The following is a 24,225-nucleotide window of genomic DNA, read 5'->3' as shown; positions in this document are numbered from 1 at the left end:
CATGCAATTCCTCTAGAAGAAGATGTGAAAAATTGTCTCATTATAAAGCTGTAGGTGGCTCAGTTGTTTGGTTTGATAAATATTGAATTGCTCGTTTCAGGCACAAACTAAATCTTTCAAAGGAAAATTGCAGATTATATAAGATTTTCATTTTCCTCTCTGATCCAATGACAAACATCTCAGGTGCAAATAGTTAATTAAAATCTTCTCAGGTCTTTTCCAACTGTGACACAGACAATTGTGTGATCTTTGCAGAGCAGAGTGTGAATCGGTTTGGTTAAGCTAAACATCAGCTCACCGTAGACGAGAGGAAGGCGAAAAGAAGACACAAAGAAGGACCAAAAAGTCTGGTTAAGGCAAATTTCTTTTCTTTTTTTTCTTATGCAAATTCGGTATAACATTTTAACCTAGAAAAATGAAATACTATCAAGTGTCAAGGTGTGTCTTAACTGAACAGAAAACTTATATGTGGAGTCAGACTCATTGTGGACAGCTTACCTGCACAGTGAGAGAACTGCAGAGTGATCTATTACGAGCCCAATTTGCTGCAAGATCAAATTCCACGTGTAAAATTGATCTCCAATTTTCTCCTCAGCAGGTGCAAATTTTCTGTGCCTTTACCAGACTCATCACGATTATAATCAACATCTTTAACATATCAGTCTTTTTGGAATGGTTGATTTTTCAAAGAAAAAAAAGAAAACACACAAAAATGTGCACTGCCTTGTCTATCTACTATCTCTGCATGATCTCAAGGTCTCTTTAGTTTCCAGATTCTAGACATCATTATTTCAATATTTCTGCAATAAAAATTGGGTTGCTACGAGGAGCAGTTTGTTCAAAGGTCCGGTAGAAAGAGCGAGAAGCAAGAAAGGTTAGGCGTAATGTCTCTAATCCCTATTTAGAACAGATCTTGTGGCTCCTAATCTTCGGATTTTGAAGCAACTTTATATTACTTGTGAAAACGAAGTCTTTCCTACAAAATGCTGTCAAGTTCCCCAGCGCTTTATTGTCATTACATTGTCACAAGTACAGAGCAACAAAATTAACTCTCTGCATTTAACCCATCCCCTTGGGGAGCAGTGGACTGCCATTGTTTGGCGCCCCGGGAGCAAAGTGGGGTTAAGAGTCTTTGCTCAGGGACCTAGAGTGGCAGTCTGTGGAAGTGGGCCTCGAACTCAGAACCTCTGGATTCCAAGCGCAATGCCCTAACCACTAGGCCGCCACTCCCCCCAGTTGCTATTGTCATCTGAATGCTGGTTGAATATAAATAAGGTTAAATAAGTTTTATATATATATATATATATTATTATGATGTACATGTAATATCTTAAAGCCTTAAAGTTTTGTTTGGAGGTAAAACTATTACCCGTTATTGAAAGTAATGTGAAACCCTATTACACAGTAAAATAAACAGGTAACTAAACGTTAAATTGTATTTTTTTTTTATTTGAAGGAGATTAGAGGTTTTATTATAAGGTATAAAGCACTGCTCTATACTTTATAAGACACACCTTAAAAAGTATAAAGCAGTGCTTGATATATGGACAGACAAATGTAATGTTTAATCCATCCATCCATCCATCCATCCATCCATCCATCCATCCATCCATCCATCCATCCATCCATCCATCCATCCATCCATCCATCTTCTTCCGATAATCCCGGGTCGGGTCACGGGGGTAGCAGCTTCAGTAGGTCCAGACGACCCTCTCCCCAGCCACTTGGGCCAGCTCTTCTGGGGGAATCCCAAGGTGCTCCCAGGCCAACCGAGAAACATAGTCTCTCCAGCGTGTCCTGGGTCTCCCCCTGGGCCTCCTCCCGGTGGGACATGCCTGGAACACCTCACCAGGGAGACGTCCAGGAGTCTCCTAACCAGATGCCCGAGCCACCTCAACTGGCTCCTGTCGATGTGGAGGAGCAGCGGCTCTACTCTGAGTCCTCCTCGGATGACTGAGCTCCTCACGCTATCTCTAAGGGAGAGCCCAGACACACTACGGAGAAAACTAATTTCAGCCGCTTGTATCCAGGATCTCATTCTTTCGGTCATGACCCAAAGCTCATGACCATAGATGAGGGTAGGAACGTAGATCGACCGGTAAATCAAGAGCTTTGCTTTTTGGCTCAGCTCTCTCTTCACCACAGCAGACCGGTATGGTGCCCGCTTCACAGCAGATGCAGCACTAATCCGCCTGTCGATCTCCCGCTCCATCTTCCCCTCATTTGTGAACAAGACCCCAAGATACTTAAACTCTTCCACTAGGGGCAATATATCCTCCCCAACCTGGAGAAGGCACTCTATCGATTTCCGGCTCAAGACCATGGTCTCGGATTTGGAGGCACTGATCCTCATCCCGGCCGCTTCACACTCGGCTGCGAACCGCTCCAGTGAAAGCTGTAGATTATACCCTGATGAAGCCAACAGAACCACAACATCTGTGAATAACAGAGATGCAATCCTAAGGCCACCAAAACAGATCCACTGAACACTTTGGTTGCACCTTAAAATCCTGTCCATAAAAGTTATGAACAGAAACTGTGACAAAGGGCAACCTTGGCGGAGTCCAACCCTCACCGGAAAAGAGGCCGACTTACTGCCGGCAATGCGGACCAGACTCAGACACCGGTCCTACAGAGACCGAACAGCCCTTATTAAAGGGCCTGGTACTCCATACTCCCGTGGTACCCCCCAAAGGACCCCCCCGAGGGACACGGTAATGTTTAATCTAATGATAAAATTACCTCTGGGTTAAACAAGGTGATCACAACCTCTATCGAAACAAGGCCAAGTTATTTTTATTCATATTATTCATGCTATTTTCTCAGAATTGTGAAAAATTGACTTAAATTACTATAAATAAATCATGCTTTGTCCTATTGATGCGCATTCTTCAGGTAAGGACTGTGGTTCTGTTGCAGAGATGAGTGATGAATGGTGCTGGGAAAATGTGAAAGGGCTGTTTTTTTAGTTTAGTCATGTTTCTCTGGTTGTGACTAGCTGGATGTGCTCTCTTCATCCTCTGACATTGGAGTTGGCTCGGAGCTCATCTGTCTGGCTTTTCTCTCTTTGACCAGTCCACCTGTGGAGCTGGTTGACAGTCATCTTTATTGTCTCTGCTTTTTTTTTTCTATCTCTGCTTCTGTCTCCTTGAACCCCAGTCGGCCTCGGCAGATGGCCGCTCACACTAAGCCTGGGTCTGCCGGAGTTTTCATCCTGTTAAAAATGAGTTTTTCCTCTCATCTCTTGCTACAAGCATGCTTTGTGTGAGGGAATTGCTTTCGAATCAAAGAGTCGATGCAAATAGCTAATTCTTCTTAGAAAAACTTTGAACCAATCTGACTGTATGATCTAACTGTATCTGTAAAGTGCCTCGAGAAGAAGTGTTGTAAAATGCCACTATATAATCAAACTGAATTGAATTTAAAAACCTGTTAAAACGAACTGGAATGGAATCTACGTCTTTCAAAGGTTTCTAGGGGAGCTTCATAAAGATGTTCTACTAATGAGATGTGGACCATGATCCCTGCAAACTCTGGCTTTAGTAATGGAGTTCAGCTTAGAAAGTGTTCAAAAAAAGAAGCATAATTTTCACTATATCATTGTCTTTTAGTTTGGTCCCAACTAAAATCTGTAATGTCACGCTAAAAAAAATCCTAAACCGTCTGCGATAAAAAAAAAAACATGATGATGGGTACTCCTGGTTATCCGTGAATTCCTAATTTCTCTAAGGTCATAATCTTTCTTAACATGATCACTACCAAACACTTCACACAAAACCCTTGAAAAAGCCAGATGCCCTACTTAATGTGCCCATTGTCCTAGAACTAGAAAAAAACAGGCTTCATCAGGCCACATGACACTTTTCATTTCCTCCAAATGCCAGTCGCTATGCACCATGGCTAATTGATTGCTTTTGTAAATACCATTACCAAAACAGATATCTCAGGGCTAAATAGTTGGTCAGGGCCAGTAAGTTGAGTTCTTCCCGGCTTCTAAGTGTGAAAATTCGAGTAATTTCACTGTTAGGCTCTTTTGTTGAATTTATGTTTCTTTCCCAAAAATTTCCAATGATGACCAATAAAGAGTTTATATAGAACACATCATTTCCCCCAAGACAGTAATTTACTTCAATCTATTTAGCTGTTAATAATGTGCTGATCAGTCACCCAAACATCTCGCACAATCATCCTGATTGTTTTGTTCGCCAGAGGTTCCTAAACTGTTCTTACTAGACCCTATTTTTGTTTACAAGCTATGTTTTGTGCCCTAACACCATCTCTCCACTGAATATTGCAACAAAATAAACTACAATCTTTTTACATCAGAAAAAATGATAATTTATTCAATCAATTTCTAACAATTATGTTTGTTTGGGAGAACCAATAACAAACAAAATGGCAAACACAGGTTCTTAATAATAGAATAAAAAATAAATACAGCAAAAGCATGGAACAGTGACCAAAAACTGGGCATTAGGCATGAGGGAGCATAATGGAAGAACTAAATAAGACCGGCAACCAGGGAGCTTATACATATTACAAACAGTGGAAAAAGCCATGGAACAGGTGGTATTAATAAGATCAGAAAAAGAAAACAAAAAATTGATGAATTAGAAAAAATAATGCAGAGGGAGCTGAGAGGAGGAGGGTAATGAGCATTTGTATTAAATTGCTGACCAAAAATAGTCAATGAATTGTGTCGTCTTTTTTTGTGTCTTTTTTTTTTTGCTTTTGTTTTAAATTTATGAACACAAATACTTGCCACCATTTTTGTTTGATTTGGCTACTGTGGGTGTGTGTGGGGGTGGGGGGCGGGGTAAAGCTTTTGACCTTTGAGCCTTTGTTAAAAACTTTAAAACAGAACTGGAAACTTGTTCTTAACCAACCACCACAGACGTAGCACAAACATTTGAGACCATTTTCGTTTGATTTGAGGAAGGAGGGGTGGAGGTAACTTCACTCAGGTAAATGACCTGGATCTAAGTAGAGAGAAACACAGGGAGGAAATCTACCAGAAGTAATACCAAATGAAAATAGAACAACAGGCCTAATCCATAGGGTCAAGGAAGCAACTAGAGAACAGAAACGCCATGGCAGGCAGACATTCTACTTAAACATATAATTAAAGATGACTAACATGGACATTCAGAATTTTTTATTTTTTTTTATTCCATAGACATTCTAAAAAGGTTTAAAAAAAACAATCCACAGGACTTGGTTCCCTAGTTTGAAGATGTTTCGCTTCCCATCCAGGAAGCTTTTTCGATTCAAAATGTCAGAATTAGCGTTGAGTTCGAAGCTTTATACAGTAGCCCAAAAACTTATTTTGGATTAGAAAACATGCAAATTGAACCAGAAGAATGGGTCCTCCCCTTAGGAACGCGGAGTCATTTGGATTCTTTGTTAGCCTGCAATACCTGATACTGGGCTATGCCTCTGAAAGGGGGGGGTGTTTAGGGGCGTATTTTGGCGTGGCTGCCCAGGTGAGATATTTTAACCCCTGCATGGGGGTGGGGGGTTGAAATTATATCGGGAAGGAATCAACTCTATCTCTATGGGCTACTATATAAAGTTTCAAACTCAACACTAATTCTTACATTTTGAGGTGTTGTTTTCTGGAAATGACTGTTGCTTAATGAAGCATGTTCCTCTCTAACCTTGGCAAATGACAAGCGGTTAGTGCAGGTGTCTTGAAATCCAAAAGTTCTATGTTTGATTGTAGATCCTCTTGGTGTAAGTTGACCCTTGGGCAAGGCATTCCAGACATTGCCTCCTGTTATGTGCACTGCAAGCATAACTGATTGCAATCAAGTTAATGTGACTCTAGTGTTAAGTGCTGTGAGTGTTCATTGTGACTAGAAAAACACATTCAAAATTCATAATCTTATCTCTTAATCTCTTGAAAATTTGTCTTAGATGTTTTTCTGTTTTTTTTTTTTTACCCCGTCATTTTTTACTACTTAGATCAGTTTTACAAGAAAGTGAAAAGCTGTGAAAAATGGAAAGCTTTGTTGGTTGAAAAAAAACAGTGTTGCTATTAGCAGCGATCCGTTGCTTCAAAACATGAGCAAAAAACTTGAATACACCACAATAATATGTTCTCTTGACTCAACTTGTCCTTTAAAAACTTGACTTGATTATATATTAGTAGGTTTATTCAGTGGGCATCTACAGTAGGAAATACATGTTTTTTTTTAATTTCTTTATTACCCACCCACCCCTTCGTTTGCCCATAGGACAGCCATCAAACTCTCTGAATTACAGCTGCAGACTTGGAATTTTTTTTACCATACCCTTAAAGCTGGGCATATACTGTACAATGTTTTGCCCTTTTCGGGCCGATTCTCCAGTCATGCAAGAATTTTTTCAAGCAACATTAAAAAGAGTATAGGGCTCTTTATAGTCTTTCTTTTGCTGTTTTTACTCTTTTAGTATTTTAAAAAGTTCAGGGTGTCATGCAGTTTAACAAGGTTCTATACATATTTTTATGGACACCAAACTTATGTGAATTACTTGCTGCAAAAAAGCTCAGTTTAAGTCTCACTTTACTAAAGCAGACAGTTACAGTTAAAGTCTCTGTAGAGTGAAACAAATTTCACATTTACATTTGCATTGGTAAAACTGGGATGCAATAAATGACAGGTCTGTTTTTATAATCTAATTATTATTATTGCAAAAATTCTGTAACAATTGATTTTTTGCAAAGAAAAAAATTTATCAGTTTATGTTAAAGAGATATTGAAAATAATAGTAATTGTGTAACTGGTAATTTCCATTTTGAAAAATTGATGGCCCACACTGTGTACTGTAAAGAAAAACCTTACCTTCAGCTGCCACATTTTATGACAACGTTTTATTTCTTCTTTGGATAAATTGCTGGTCTTTGCTTTCATAGCAAGAAAAATTATGTAATTGGTTTATTTTGGCCATATTATCTTAGGTTTGAATGAATGCAAATAAATTTTACCTGACTTGCTTGCAGAAATTTGATCCAACTTAACCTTTTTCATTCTTTCACCTTAGATAACAAATGTATCTAGCATTCTATAACATAACGCTTTTTAATTAGTTTACAAGGAGAAAGAAAGCAATGATCCTAACCCTAACTTGCATTTATAAGAAAAGAAAACCACAGTGCAGTGATCCATATTCATAACACCACAAAGCAATTCAGCTTGTCAAAACCAGAGTTCTTTCTCCTGCATTAATGATGTTTTAGGAACTTGTTGCCAGCTCAAACATCTGCTGGACATTTTCATCTGGAGAGACTCTTATAGTATTGCTCCTGATTTATCTCCCTTTAGCTGGAGGAGTTTTGTTTATTCTCAAATGTAAGACACTGTCTCACTGTCTCTTATGACAGCAAATGCTGTGACATCTTGCTTTTATATTAAATGCAGATGTTGCAGATGTTTCTTAACAGCGATATGGAGAGACGCTGAGTATACATTATCTTTTAAGGGTAATAATTCAGACAGGAAACAAAGAAATAGGAAAGGTTATATAGCCAGGGTTTTCTTTGGTTAAGCATTTAAGGGCAGGTTAAAAGTTGGATCAATGTTATTTCTGTTATTCCTATTAATGTCAGATTGGCCTATAGTATTTCCAACTTCCTGTGCTCTTTAAGTGGATTGTTAATCCACTAAAAGGTAAAAATGTAGGGATTTATTTACAACGCTCTTACAGTATGTTCTTTTATGTTAGAAGCTCGGGGGATAGAAGCAAGGAAGCGGAACTAAGAAAATGACAATTATATTCAAAACGCACACCAAAAACGTTTTTATACAGAAACAATTTGGTCAACAGTGGGACACTTTTTCTGCACTGTACAGTTCCACGTTAACCTTAAAGTCAACAGTGAGAATTGAATCTGAAAGACAAACATGAATGTTAAAACCAGATCTTTAAAAGGTAACCCAAACTCCAAATGATTAAGCAATAATTCATGAGCTAAGAGCTAATAAATGTTAGACACAAGGAGTAACCAGATGTGGATTTAAGAGTTCTTTAAATAAACACAAACTGGCACACATTAAGCTGTTTTTGGCAAAACTCTTATCAATCTCGCGATTTTTAGACTAGAGCCAGAGGAGCAACTGCACAGTAGCTTCAGAACACGACATAACTATTTAACATCATAATTGTTTTGAAAATGAGAAACATTGACAGCAATCAGACTGCAGGGCTTTGACAGAACAATGTAGTTTGTTGACCATTAAACGAAAAGCATTGAGGGTAATTAAAAGATTTAAAGCTAACATGTAGGATTGGGGTTTTAACACATACTTATATAGGATCCAAAGGGGAGATCTTAACACTTCTTATACCTTAACAAATTTTGTCCCTTTCGTAACACAGTTTTCTTCCGGGAAGTACTCCTCCATCCCAGTCTTAAGGATAGACCTTTATTTATCCCCATCCACTCTGTCCAAATCTCATGTCCGGCTAAAGTAGAAGCATCCCAACAGTATGATTGCATATCCACCCTGTTTTATCATGGCAAAACCATTAAATGGGGGCTGAGCAGTGTTAGTTTTGAACTGCTTGCATTACATTTTTTTTTAATTAAGGGTCAATTATTTACATTTTGATTTCATCTGACTGAATAACTGTAATGTGCTTGTAGTGCCCAGTGCACAGCAAAGTGGATTTCTTGCACTTTTCTTTTAGCAATGGCTTACTATTCTGCCACTTTTCCATTAAGGCCAAACCACTGAAGGCTTAACAGAACAGCTGATTTGTTAGACAGAAATCGTACACAAGCTGATCTATTTATGAACAAAGGGACTTCTATCTATCTATCTATCTATCTATCTATCTATCTATCTATCTATCTATCTATCTATCTATCTATCTATCTATCTATCTATCTATCTATCTATCTATCTATCTATCTATCTATCTATCTATCTATCTATCTATCTATCTATCTATCTATCTATCTATCCATCTATCTATCTATCTATCTATTTATCTATCTATCTATCTATCTATCTATCTATCTATCTATCTATCTATCTATCTATCTATCTATCTATCTATCTATCTATCTATCTATCTATCTATCATCTATCTGTCTGTCTGTCTGTCTGTCTGTCTGTCTGTCTGTCTGTCTATTTATTTATAAGCTATCTGTCTGTCTGTATGTATGTATAGAAGGATGAAGATATCTATAAAATATAGACACTAAAAAAAAAAAAAAAAAAAAAAAAAAAAACAGCTGATATGCACATCTTGCATTAACTTTTTTTATTGCTCAGCAGATGTGGAAGTGATAAAAATTTTCTAGATAAAATTTTAAAATGATAGTTCAGACATCTCTCCTAAAATCGCTGCCTTGGTCTAAAACTGATGGCAATGATGATAAAAGATTTTTCTGCTCATCCTCAGACAGAAACCAGAGCTGTCAATGATAGGATCACATTTTTATCCAGTGTATAATTCATTGAACCGAAACCAACAAAAGATCAGGGGTCTTATTTTAAGTTATTAACCTTCCGTGTTATTAAATAAGAAATCTTTTTCACACAAAGCGTTTAAAGCTGTCACTTCCCAATTTCATATCCTTAAATTTCCCGGTAAAATGCTGGGAGTCAATTATACATCCATGATGAGAACATAAGTGAAAGGATCTTTCAAGCCAAAACTGGAAAAGGGCCGCCTTTTTACTACAATCACAGCATTAGATCACATTTTCCCTCCACAGGGTTTGTCAGTGACTGGTGGTGAAATTACCAGCATGTCTGTAGCTTTAATTCACATGTCTCGTGTCAGTTTTGTGCCTCCAGCACAATTTTCACCGTTAGTTGAATGAGAAAATGGCAGAGAGTGAAAATTGAACACAAGACCAAAATTAGTCCACTACATGTCAATCTTTACAGACTAATTTGACGAACAGGTCTGGGTGACAGTAAGGAGAAGTGAATGGAAGAGGTCTAAATTGCATGGCAGCTCAGCCAGGGGCTTGATTATCAGTAACATCCCCTATTGTGATGATGCTGCAATTGAAGAGAACCAGCAGAGATGTGCAGTGCAGAGAATAAAGTACTTGGTCTTGGAAAACCACTAATAGTTTCACTTTTAGGACTTCACTTTCTTTGTAGTGGTCTTTGTTCATTTAGGAACTGCTGCGCAGCATCTGTTAAGGTCTTTATAGTACTTTTTAGACATTTATATTTATAATATGGTCACAGCGGGTAAGCTGGTAAAACCTCAGTAGATTTTCAACATGAAGGGTGGGTTCACAATGACAGAGATAGGCATATGCATTATTTAGCGTTTTAAAGCTGTATGTCTCACTGCATGGCTCCCACTTATAATCGCTTTAAAGTTACTTAATCCTGCTGAGGTGTCCCTTCTATGCTTAGGTATGGAGTAGTGTCATTCTACTGTCTTATTTGTGTGTGTTACCATCTTATATACTAAAAGCAGGAGAAGAAGCTATTTTACTGAATACGACAATAATTTCTATTTACTGAATGCAAAAACAACAAGGTAAATGTTTTTCCTTTTTTTTGTTTTTGTTTAAACTTTAGAAGTTTGGATGAATTAAGATTACTAATTCACATAAATACTTTTAATTAGAAGCACATTTGTTGATTGAAGACAACTGAAATGCTTTCTTTTGAAATGAAAAACCCCAGGAATGCCCAGCTGTCATCTTGTGGAGACCAAGAAAAGTTTTATTTCCCAAGGATGAGTGTTTTTTTGTGTGAAATGGGTATATTAACCCCAGAACAAAAGCTAAATAACTAGTGGAAATGCTAACTGAAGCTGCTGAGAGCGCAGTGAAATAAATCCTGTGCTGAAATAGAATGAAAAGAGGAAGCGTTGACTCCTTTTGGAACACAAAAAGCTGGATTACAGTACAGTCTGAAAATATCATCAAGAATACAACCCATAGCCTTTGGAGGCATGATCAGTGCTATGATGAAACTAAGATTGAAATGCCTGTACATAACCATCTTCATATTGCCAGGATGGGGTGGGGGTTGCTAAGGCGGCTAAGGACTTTTTGCTGAAAGTCACGAGAAAAGGAAATTATGTGGAAATACTGAAAGCAATATTTCAAGACATGAGCCAGCAGGAAGGTTGGGGATTGAGTCTAGAGAATTAACTGCAACCGAGATTCTCCCAGAATTTCTTGATTTAATTTTTTTATATTCCAAGTTTCGATTCCACTGACCCAGTAACCCAAGAAAAAGCGACTGAACAGCAATGACTTAACTTTAATGAAAGAAATAACAAGTCTGCTTAGCGTAACCCTCTTCATGAGGCTAATTCATGCAAAGGAGGTCTCACGACTTAAATAATTATTTAGATTCAATCTACTGATTGAAAGCAGTAACTCAGGAACAACAATGAAGAAAAAAGCACAGGAAGTGCAGATGCATCCATAGATAGGGGTTCCATCTGAATACACATCGGTAATTACTCTCAATGCCAATGTCAGTCAACGGCTGCCATGTTAAGTGCTATCCGAATAGTACTGGCAGCAAGGAAGGAGGTTGGAAAACGAAGCAGGGCACTTCCTATCGATAGTTTATTTAGCACTGGGACTAGGGATTGGAATCCTGTTCAGAACCGGTTCCGCGTGTTCTAATTCCATGGCACCGTTTGGCAACTCGCTTAACGATTCTCTTAACGGTTCCAGGCAGCACCAGAGCCTAGCGCTGGGCAGCATGACTTACGTCACGCTTTTTACGTAAGTTACGCACACGGCATTCAGTAAGCAAGTACGACGTGACCAGGCCTAAGTCTGGAAAAGCAGAACATTAAAAAATGGCGTTCCATCGAGTAAAGCAATCAAAAGTTTGGCATCATTTTAAGGAAGAGAAAGATGGCAACGAGGCTCTTTGCAATCACTGCAGAGTGGCAATTATGCAGAAACACCTGCACACACAACATGGCATACATTTTAACGAACGCCGTCAACTCTGGTGGTAAATAGCTAGTTTTATATCATTGGCTGTGCTTAATGTGGTTCCTAGTAACTCATATGCCATTTCTAGAAGTAAACCAGTTTCCTACCTCTCTTTGGGATTATTAAACATGCTACGAAGTTGCTCCGCAGTTCAGGGAGAGAGAGAAAGGTGACGCTCGTTTATTTAAATCAGGGGGAGATTAGTTTATTTCCTGAAATTGTACAGTAATCCTTTTTCATTAAACAGATGCCTTCTCCATTAGATTTAGATGTCTGTGATGAGACGTGTAGCCTGGCTGGCTCAGAGGCTGGCAGCTCCCATTCGCTGCCTTCTGTTTTCACCGAGGCAGGCAGGAGTAGAAAGTCCCAGGAGAAGGTAGACGAATGTCATCGTGCACTTACCAAGATCATTGTTTCACAGAATCGATAAGAGAATCGTAATTGTGAAAATCTTACCAATTCCTAGCCTAACTGGGACCTGTAGTTCTTTCTGTAGTTGCTGTAGTCCCAGTTTGACAATCATCCATCTATTACCTAACAATGTCCAGAAGGCTAAATGTTGTCTGAATTAGGTACAGCAAAAAGGAGCTCCTTTCCTACCAATGATAGTGTTTTTACCTTTGACCCCAAGAAAGGAGAAGGGAGAGGAGCTAGGAGCTACGATCTGCTGAATGCAGATTGTGGAAGTTAAGGCTGTGATCAATTAAACATTTTAAAAATGCGCTAGCAATAAAATTCAGCTCCCCTCAAATAATCTGTTCCCTTGGTTTAAAAGAATTTGCTTCAACATGCAAGACACAATAAACCCTTACATATTGTTACTGATCACGAATGGGAAACAAAAAAAATTATAATTTATTAAAATTATATACATTATAAAAGAGCTGACTTGTGCAATAATAGCCAAAAAGTCTAAAAGAGCTTCTATCTTCAAGCAGTTTGCTGTCAAACATTTCTGAAGTTTTTCATAGTTTGGCACAATTTGTAAAAAAAAAAAATTATTCATTTCAGAAGGGCCAGAAAATGCCAGAAAAAGATAAATATTTTAAGAAGCAGCATCTATACACAATGTATATTTACAGGTATTCTCACAGATGTTGAGGTGAAGTAATGAAGTTACTTCAATATCACTGCTAATGTAAAAGTCAAGATAGCTGCTCTCTTTTATTTATCCAATAACTAGTAAATAATACTATAGCAAAACTAAGGTAGCTAACCATTAGTGGGAGCTCGCAGTACTCTTTAGGTAACTACAGCATCAAAAACTAGACATATTTTAAAAAAAAATTCTTGAGGTTGTAAGAAATAAAGATCTATTGTGAAATTATACCCATGTTTAAAATAAACCATAACATATACTTATACTTATACTATAAGTTCTCAGGTTTGATATTTATATATGAAAGGTGGTAAAAAATCAAATTTCATAAAGGATTCTGTCTATTCATTTAAGTGTTTATAAAAAAACAAAAACAAAAAATCAATATTGAGATCTGCAATGAATTACAAACCTTCAAATTAAAACATTCCCGTTCCTAGACCGATGGTTAAAGCCTTGGAACAAACGGGTCTTCCAAATAGAACAGGACCCTGAGCTAAACACCAAATTTATGAAGGAGCAGATAAAGAGAGGCAGTGTGTGAAAAACATGTGCCAACAAACCTGACTCAATTATGCAGCTTTTTATCCAGGAGGAATGGGACAAACTTTAACAAACAATCTCATGATTTTTAGGAATGGGCTTTTTAAAACTTAAGAAAAAGGCCTCTCTAATTATTCTGGCATTTGGTAAATTCAAATGATTTGACAAATTTAAATGAACAAAAACAGGAGTCATTTGGTCTGATTTAATATTAATTAAATAGGAAAAAGAAGTTATGAGTGCACTCTATATCTTTTTATTTTCATAGTTACAGACCACTCTATATTGACCTTTAACATAAAAGCTCACTAAAATAGAAGTTCACATTATATTTGCTCTATGATTACATTTTTTCACATATAATGGATAAAACTTTCACAGGAAAGAGATGGAATCTCATTTAGTCCATCAACCTGTCCTACCTCCAAGTGTCATCCCTGCTTCGAAGCACTTCTTCAGTCGACAAGAGGGGCAGTTCTTCCTTCTTAGCTTGTCGATGGTGCAGTCGTTTTTGCTTGCACAAAGGTATTTCTGCTTACCTGTGTGATTACACAGAGAAACCACGGGTTAGCTGAACAACCTGAACATGCTCCAGCAGAAATGGAAGAAAGCTCCCGATGTCGACCATAGAAAAAAATAAATCACAAGCAGGTTTCCGTGTGCAAGTCAATACCGTGTGGAGTGTTTTAGTGCCTCGGCAAATTCTGAATCCAAGAAAGAACTTTAACACTTTACCTTCTGCAGCTCTTTTAAAGAAAACTTTGCAGCTGCCACACGTGAGCGCGCCGTAATGACAGCCAGATGCCTCATCGGAGCAAATCAGACACGTTCTCTGAGGCGGGAAGAAGAACTCCATGGGGAACATGTGCTCTCTGCCAGCCTCAAACCTGCAGACAAACATAAAAATAGACAAGGGTGTGACCAACTTCGGGCAGTGATCTCCCAATGAGTAGATGCACAACTTCCCTTTTTTTCCAGTAATTTTTCATTTCTCCTTTGTAAATAAACACTATTGTTTGCAGAATCCATGTTTCTCTCCTTGTGAAAGTATCACCCACTGAGGACAAATTAAGCTTAAAGCTGAGCACCACAAAACACCTAATATAACTCCCAATGTCTTACCACAAACAAGGTGCAACTTATATGGATGACTGTCTGTGTTTGAGGTGGGCATGATTTAAAGAAGGCTTGGAGTGCCCGCAGGGCCCGCACTGTGGCCCTGGGATGAGATGTGGGTAAGGCTGGGTCGGCTGCAGCCTTGAAGGTAGCGATAAGAGAGAAAACACAGACATAACGTGCCAGATGGATACAACGGTTCAGTGTAAAGGTGACAAAGATGAAGCGTCCTGATTCCCAGAAAATTACAAGATATGTGATTGTCATTTAGCAACTATTTGGACGCATTAAACTTCCCTTTTATTATCTTGACAGGGATATTTTGCTGTAAATAAATCCCATTTCTTAAACAATGCACACATGATAGCTCCAAGAAGAGACAATCCAGGATGACATCAACCACAGAGTGTTTTGTTGTTTAAAAACAGGAAGCAGTCGTGGCTAAGCAGTCATGTTTCCAACTCTTTCATCTAAAATAAAACAACAATCCTTTTTAGCAACCTCAGGGATAATCTTAATGCTTATTTTTTTCAATAGAAGAACACCCTCCACTTTCTGAATCTTTTGATAATGAGTTTAAAAATGGAGCATTTAAGATTTGTCCATCCTTGAAGTTTCTAGATTTACAAGCATTCAGGGATGATTATGAGACAATTCAGGACGCAAAGTGACTCTGCTCTATACCACAGGAAAGTTTTCTCTGTTATTGTAGAGGCATTACATTAATAAAGCCTGCAGGTGTGTGCAACTCCATGCACAGATTCAGTCGGATTTAATGTATGTATCAGAGCATGATTTTCACTACCTTCTCTGTACTGCATAAAAATGAAATCTCAATAAGTCATTCTTTTCTTAAAATAAGTGCATTTTTCTTGAATTGAGGAGATAAGTGAGATGCTCTGCCAATGGAACAAGAACATTTAAATTTAAAATATGAAAAAACAATTTTATTGTCAAATTTTAAGTGAATATTATCTAATTTTCTAATTTGAAGAGTAAAAATACTCATTCCATTGGCAAATAAACTGATTGAACTGCTCAAATTAAGGCAAGATACTCCTGATTTATGAATTTTTTACTTCGTTCTAGATCATTAGTGCAGTGTTTTCATATTTGGCATGCTGCATTGACGTGGTTCTCACATACTTTACAAAGGTACAACCAAAACAGGACAGAAACTGTGAGTTAAACAAAAAGGAAAATGTACTTGAATCAAACAGAAACTTTCGAAATGCAAAAGAAAAAAATATTTGAATGAGAATGGGTTTAAATGAGCGACAGTGAGCCAAGGATTAGGGATAGTGGCTCCTTATTTAGTGGTTTAAAAGATGGAACAATAGTGGGATTTGTGTAGAAGTATATGTTGTTTTTTTTATGGATCAGTAGCAGATTTTTTTTTTAATCAAAAGCAAAAGTTCTTATAGTATTTGGGGGAAAAGGCCGCCAGGGAACCTTCAAAGCCCTCGGGAGAATTTAGTGTGGCTCCTGCCTGAAGTTAAATATTTAAGAAACAAAAGCCCCCCTCCCTTAAAAAATGGAAACTCTATCCCATTCATTTGCAAAGATTTTACCTGCTCCATTAGTGTTTTCTACATAAATGTTGTTATTGTCATAGTCATGTCAAATTCACTGTCAATAGGCTGCTTCTTCTTTTATTGAACATCTTGTAGTTTTTTGTCTTTTAATCTGAGAAGGCAAAATCTATTTTTAACTTTTTATCTATATCTTATGTTTTTGTGATTACAGAATGTCTTTTATTTAATTGGTCTAAAGTGCAGTAGAGTAGTGTTGCTTTGCAAACATGTGTCCTCCAGTGCATAATCTGTCCCTCTGTCTTCTTCTTTCTCCTAATGCTGAACCATCCTGCAGCCTGAGTTAGACCTGCTTACACATGTCCCTTGCTTGTCTTTTCAGGGTTAGATTTAAGTCCCTCATAAAAATGCTGATAAATAAAGTTCACTCGGGACTACAGCAGACAAAGAATACTTGCAGATTCATCTTACTAAAGATTTCTGAAATTCCACACCAAACCTTTGGAACATTTTTTAACACCCTCATAGTGTAGTGTGAATGCATGCTTGTCCCAATGCACCAAAAACAGAAAGCCAGGATTTGACATAAGAGCAATTAGAAGGACAGTTGGAGATTTAAAGGCTGAATTACCAAAATAAACCCCATGAGGCAGACTCTCATCTTCGTGCTTTTTTTTTGGTTGTTGTTTTATTTTGATCTCTTTGCAGCCATACTACCCCCCAGACAATTAGTAACACCTGCAGTTGGTTTGGCCTTGTAGAAATGGTACATTTTCTACCTTTTACCAATCACTGGACCAAACAAGTCCCCACGTAGAAATTGTTTAAATCTTTACTGTCATACAGGGGCCCTGGGTTCAAATCTCAGTTTAGTTGGGAAGGTAACCCTCACCAAAAACATTTCCATGTCTGAATGAATCATAATAACTGGTTATTGTGACCTCTAAAAGGAGCAGCCAATAAGACACAAACAAACCAACTGCAGGATCAGACCATGAATGCATCTTAAGTTACTCCCCCTGCCTCTAGACAACCCTACAGTTTTTTGACAAAGAGCAGCAGAATGAGTTGCAGTGACAGTATTTTCCTTACATTGGATGTAATTGATTTAAAAAAAAACACTATAACCCTCAATACATTTTCAAATAGCAATAGCATATTGTAATGGTCCATTACTTGGCATGATCTTTATTTAAACATGCTCATTAACAGGTGGGGCACAAAAATACGTAGCGTTAATAAACAGTTTATTATTGCAGCTGTTGTTTGGAGATAGAGTGGATCTTGGGGTTAGTTAAAAAGTTACAACTCTCCCACTTGAAATTCAGGGCTTTCAGGATGTAACTTGAGTATTTCCACTTCCAAGTAAAAGCTGAATGCAGAATTAAATCAAATCTTTTAGAAACATGCATTTGCTGAAAATATTACCTGCAATCTTTAGCATTTCCTATTACAATAAAAAACATTTGTAGCATTGTTCCGTGCAACAACATGAGACACAACCATCTCGACTACTTGTAAAACATTTACGCAGCTCATTTCCAGGTGTCCGACTCTTACTTTTCTTTTTATTACAGCTTGGAAAGCATCTGTTCCCACCCAGTGGAAATACCAGATATCTATGAACATAAAGATATCCCATGCCTTGTACAAGCAGTCATGTCTTTATATTTACTCTTCTTCCAACTTACAAGCCTGGCAGCCACACGCTCTATTAAGCCTCACCTCTGGACGAATTGTTTCTTTAATTCCATGAAATGGATCAAACAGTTTAAATTTCCAGAAAATTTATGAAACATGCTTCTTCTGCACTAAATACTCATGTCTTCAACAACAAATGGGGCTGTGTAATGCAAATTATCCTGCTGCAGATGATTTTTCTTTCAAATCAAAACTTAGTGCTTGCTTTGAATTATGTGATGTGGGAATTTTGGCAATTATTTTTCTAAAGAAAAGATACATAGGAGGGTAGCTTTTATACAGATGAACAGCAGATCATTGCTGCACTTGTTAATGAATAGCTAAGGGAGTTTGACGAAAATGTTAGTGTTGATTTGAATGTTTAACCACATGAAATAGCAGTATTGCAGTAAACAGATTTTTGGATCAGACCGCTAAACCATAGCAACGTCTGGTGAACTCAGATGACCTCCTAGTTTAAACAAGACAATGTTAAAAAAAATAAAGTGAAAAACAAACAAATAAAAAAAACACCACACTGAGAGAGATCTGTTAAATGTTTCTTGTCGCCCTCTGCAGTCAAAACATTCAAATAAAAGGCAAATCAAAAAAACATGATTAACCTTCATGCAGAGTTTCTAAGAAAAACCAAAGTCTCAGAGTTCAAACTCTGAGTCATTACCTTTAGTGAACTCGAACGGTTGGAGAAAAGCCCTCGGCTGTGTAATATACGACTCTAGAGTCGGTCCCCATACCCACATCTGGTTCATTCAGAGTTATAAACCAGACTACATCACAGGAGGACACCCGGGATGTAACTTTGAGTTAAAATAATGAATGCATTTAAAACTAAACATGTAACATATTAGTGATAGATTTCCCCCCTAAAATCTTCTCAATAAATAAATAAAAATATTGCCCTACAAGAAAAAAAAAAGGGAAGACAATTAGAAACAACCTCAAAATTGTTCTGGATCTTTGTATTTGAATGCATTTATGGCCCAGTCCTCATTAATAATGCTAAAAATTCAGGCAAATTACTGGATTTGGGATGTTTAAACTGCTAGATCATCAGAATTCATCTAAGGCATGTAACCTTTTACTGTTTCCCCGTCTTTGGTTGGTTGACTTTTAAAAGAACACAGCCTCTTAATACAATGAAATACTTTTTTTTGCTGATTATATTGCTCTGAATGTGTTCTCCGCCTTTAGCGAATATTGTTTGAGTGAGCTGCTGAAGGATCGGATCCCTGGATAATAATGATTATCACCTGAGCAGCAGAGTTACGAGACTTAACAGTCATCTTTTTGTTTGATCTCTAATGGTAAAGCAGCCTAGGCAATAAAACCCCTTTTCCCTTTTTTTCTTTTGCAAAAAGAATTCATCCCATGCTGACTGATTTTTATGATGTTAACAAATCTTTATTCAAGGACATATTTATGTGACTCAGATATATATCTGATTTTTTTTTTTTTTTTGCTTAAGCATCTATCTGTTCATTGTTTTCTAATTCATTTGTGTGAACAGAGTTAAAGCTGTAAAAACCTTACAGAAATTAAGAATGGTCTGGTTTTCTAATGGGAAGACACACGTGTAGTTGGAATGTAACTGCAACACTAAAAACAGCTGTCTGCAAGGAATAAACAGGATGCAAGTTAAGATGAAACACATGTTATTGTCTCATTATAGGTTTGATGCTTTCTAAGGTTTTTTTCTTTTGTGGCCATTTAATGTCAGTCACAGACATGAAGTGGCCTAACCATGTAGCCTTGGTTAAGCTACATGGTTTTAAATTAGACATATGATAGATAAGATCCATTCAATTAGGAATAAATCAACTGGCGCTTTTTTTTTATTGTGGACTCAGATTTAAATATTTTTTTTTAATTTTTTACTAAAACCATTATTTTAATCATCCTAGAGAATGTTCACAATAGGACAGACCACCAAAGGTGCTCAAATTATTTTGACATGGTGAATAGGATACTTTTTTTTCTATTTCAGTTAACTCTAAAACTCTGGATCATGTTTTTGCTTCTTTCTTTCTTTTTTTTAGCATATAACTTGAACAGTTTGTCAAAGCTGTCATTTCACTAATTCCTACATCCTGACAATCCAAAACAGCTGCTCAGATCGCGTGGTCTTAAATAGAACACATTTTTGGGTGATTTGATGGATCACCTAGTCAGCAAGCTCAAATAGGCCTATATAGTTAATTTAATTTTTTTAATAGATCTTTATGACTTAGAGTGAGCAGAAATCTTAAACTAAAAAAGAAATGTAATTTTTAATAAGATCAGAAGATGTAATAATAATAAAAAATATTATTATTAATAATGATAATAATACCTGGTGTCGTTGTAGACTACATCCAGCCATTCACCGACTTGACTCTTCATTTCCCCGGTGTTGGGATAGGGGGTCTTCAGCATGCCGCCGGGGTACCACTGCTCCGGACGCACCACGCTCGCCTCGTACGGGCTGCAGATGAACGCCGCGTTCGCTCCAGACTCGTATGCGTTCATGCACTGCCGGGACCCCCACAGGTGCGTGTTGTACCTCTTGTTAAAGGTGTACCCGCCGCCCCAGAACGACCCCCAGCCTTCATTTCCCTCTGACTTGATTTTAACGCTGTACTGCTCCGGGTGATATCCGCCGGGCTCGCTCTCCGCAGCCTCCCCGAAGTCCTGCGCTCCTTCCTGCGGGTTGTAAGCGGACCTGCCGTGCCGCTCCTGGCTGTACTGCGCTAAGTGGTCTTGGGCGTAAGGGCAGGCGACGGTGCGGCTGGCCGTCAGGTGATCCGTAGCATCAGCCTCGCACGGTGTGAAGTTTTGCGCGTTCGCATGCGTCCGGCCGGCGAGGTGAGGAAAATGCGCAGGCGTCTCTGAACTTTTAAACATCTTTGCGGCTGGTTTGTGGCCGTGAAGCGGTCGCTCATCCCGGTCGGGACACCTGTAAGTGATCTGGCTCTGGACTTTGGGGCAGCTCAGAGCCGCGGCGTCCACCCCGAAGAAATACTCTCCGCTGATTTGGTCATTTGGCGCACATGGGGGGAGAGCGGCGTCCATGTCGCTCATGTCACTGGACTCCATGGCGAGACCCAAAGACACGGACACAGCTCTGCACAGCTCTCTGGCTGTCTCTGAGATTGTGGCGCACGCAGAAAAGGAGCGGCTGTCAGCGTTCAACAACTCCTCCTGAGGAGCAGCAGCTGTCTGACAGCAGCGCGTCTCCATGTCGCGGGCGGGCGGATTAACGCACATAGAGCCGCAGCTCCTGGCGTTATTATCGGATTCCTCAAACCTGCCGCTTCCTGCGCAGCTTTCTCCGCTTCTTTGCGCCATTCCGACACCGTTCCCTGCGTCGCTTGCCTTTATTTTCTTAACCCGGGGCCAAACTGAGCTGCAGGATAACTGTCGACCGGTTTGGCTCATTTCCCAGAAAGAGTTCACTTGGCCACGAGACTGGACTTTGCACGACAGAAAATCACCAGCGGATCCCCTGGAAATGTGGATCGGCCGTATCTCTTCGTGGGCAAGGCGTTTTTGGTAAAACTCTCACAGAGCAACAGGAGTTGCAAACTCCTCCTAAACTGAGAGTCGGAGTAACTCGGATGCGCTTTGATAAAAGTCAGCAGCATTAAAACAGTCTTGGTGTGTTATTTAACGACCAGAAAGGTCAATGGATGATTCTTAATTTACAGCCAATACATAAACGCTTTAATGAAGTGATAGTTTGAAACGCGTTTCTAAGAGACTAAACCCAAAACAAGTCTCCTATTATCATGGATTATGCTCCCTGCCCTGCGGTCGTTTTACACCAGGCTTTCATGTGTGCATGCCATTTTTTCCGGAGCGTCACCAGATTAGTTTGTATGTTTTGCTCATGGCAATATTTCTGCCAAGATTACTGAGAAATAACCAGGATATAAATATTCAACGAGGGTTTTTCCAGTTTTACCACGCACGAAACTGTCTAATGTTTGCATGTTTTTAAAGTCAATTTCAAATGATCTGATTACATGATTTACTATTATTATGAATTATTATTATCATAGTTGCACCACTTACATTGTAGCTACATTACCATCAATTCATGTATGGATCTTCTCCTATTAGATTTGTTGATGCTTTATTACAGTATCAAGGGATCAATGGATGATTGTTGGGCTGTTTCAAAACACATAAAATTTCTGTTGGAAATGTCACGACAAGAGAGCAGCTTTTCTGTTTTAAAGTAAATCAGTTTATAATTAAATTATAGTTTATAATTTAATTGAAGTTTATTTATATAGTGCCAATTCAGAAAACATGTCATCTTAAGGTACATTGCAATTAAACACTGGCAGTGGAGATGGAGGCAGGTGACCTGCTGTGGCGACCTCTGAGGAGAGCAGCCCAAAGAGTGGAAGAAGAAGACAAAAAAAAGGAAAAACGCAATAAAAATTAAAAAAGATATCACCAAAATAAATGGAGAAGATGAACTGTTCCACTATTAAAAATGACACAGTAATATGTCGGGGGGGGGAAATCTTTATGGTTTCCATCTCAGTGGTTGGTAATATAAAAGATTTTTACAGTCATAAAACTGCAGTTTTACACCAAACATGTGGCACTGCTGTAAAGGAGGCAAGTTCTTTTTTTTTTTTTTTTTTTTTTTTTTGCAAACAGCTAAACAAACATTTGCATAGTCTCTGGCTGATCTTGTACTGTTTGAAGCTGGCACTTGAACATGATATATATATGCTGCACAATAGGACACAGGGTAATAGTGGAACTGAAAATAATATGCATGAGACAAGTTTGCAAAACCTCCAGATACAAACCAGCTCTTTTTCATTTAGGTGTAAAATAAAGCTCTGTGGTGAGGAAAAAAAGCACACCATGTGCACAGAAGCACAGTATGGATGCCCTTATGCTGTGGGATTTGGTGCTAATATGCAGATTTATATTCAAAAGCAACAATAGGATGAAACTTAAACGCCTTTAGGGTTAAAGATCATTCAGAGGCTACCAAGACAGGCATTTACTAGATCTAAAATCACAACCTGAGATAAAAAGGTTTTATTGAGACAGAGAAGCAGGATGAGTTTAAGAATGGATCATAAATAGAGATGAGAAGGAGAATAATGAGACAAGCCAATAAAAAAATGGTCAGGAAGATCAGGGACAGAGCGATGAGGAGGATGAATTTTAAGAAGAAATTGTAGATAACGAGAAGGAGGATAAAAGTTGGAGGAAGAGAATGAGGGAAAGGGTTATAAATATGGAAAAAGGATGTATGCATAATGGTTTAGAAGAGGAGGAGGAGGAAAACTAAAATAATCAAAGATGGGATTAATGGCGAAGAGTGGTATGAAAAGGCTCTTAATCAGGGATAAAACAGTGAATGAGTGGGTTGAAAATGATTTATAGGAAGGTAAAGAATGTATGGGGATAATGAGAGGTGGGTTGGAGATGTGGCCGTATCCCAAACCATAGTTAAGAAATTATTACTAATTGTAGTAATCATAGTAGGTTTATTTGAAAAAAAAAAAAAAAGAAGTAAAACTTTGTAGTTTTCTCTGGCTATAAAGAGGACAAATTATTTTATTCTGGAGTAGTGTTGGACTCAGCTTCAAGCGATGTGTATTAGAGATGATCAAGAAGCTGAGTACAGAAAGAAAGAAAAAGATTTTCTGGGGAAACAGAAACAAGTCAAACATTATAACCATAATAGGAGAGAAATGGAGGTGGTGGAGTATTAATACCTCGGAGTTCACCTGGACAACAGACTGGTCTGCATGGAGATACAGCTGTGGAGCCATCTGCAAGAAGGGAAAGAGCAGACTTTACTGCTGCAGAGGGTTGCTGAATATCTTTATGTTAGCAATATTATGGAAAAACCTACATCAGACATCTGTCATACAGCAATGTTTCCACTCAGAAGGATATCCAGAGCTGCTGTAAGGCAGACCGTTACAGGAGATCCTGCCTACAGCTATTGACATCTACAACTTGTTGAAGAAATGCCAATAAAATTTACAACATCTAAGTTTGGGATCAAAAAAGTACTTTTGATTTAGCATTTAGAAAAAATGTTATCCAAATGCAGAGGAGATGTGTGGATTTCATTCCACTTCAGAGGCTGGTTGCATTATGGCTCATATATAAAGAAGAAAATTGTGCTTGAGAAAAGTGTAGAGGTACAGAAGCTCTGCGGAGAATGCCTAAAATGTTTGACCCAGTCGTACGAGTAGAGTTCAGCTCGGAGACCAAGCAGACAAAAACATGGTTAACCAAATGATGATAATAATCAATGCAAGTTAAGTCAGACTAGATGCATTTTCATT

General features: G+C 38.2%; 1 protein-coding gene across 1 annotated transcript in view; it reads right to left on the bottom strand.

Moving 5' to 3' along the window:
- The window catches only part of LOC119785693 (androgen receptor-like), a 51,825-nt gene extending 30,497 nt beyond the window's left edge, over positions 1–21,328 (bottom strand). The window contains exons 1-3 of the mRNA XM_038288460.1: positions 20,244–21,328; positions 14,301–14,452; positions 13,988–14,104 (exon numbers count right to left, since the gene is read on the bottom strand). Of these exons, the coding sequence (XP_038144388.1) occupies positions 13,988–14,104; positions 14,301–14,452; positions 20,244–21,328 (1,354 nt within the window). The remainder of the gene's footprint in view (positions 1–13,987; positions 14,105–14,300; positions 14,453–20,243) is intronic.
- Between the last annotated feature and the right edge of the window lie 2,897 nt (positions 21,329–24,225).

This window comes from Cyprinodon tularosa, unplaced genomic scaffold (genome assembly GCF_016077235.1).
Source record: "Cyprinodon tularosa strain WSP-4 unplaced genomic scaffold, ASM1607723v1 ctg256, whole genome shotgun sequence".
NCBI lineage: Eukaryota > Metazoa > Chordata > Actinopteri > Cyprinodontiformes > Cyprinodontidae > Cyprinodon > Cyprinodon tularosa.
This window is presented reverse-complemented; position numbering and strand designations above follow the sequence as displayed.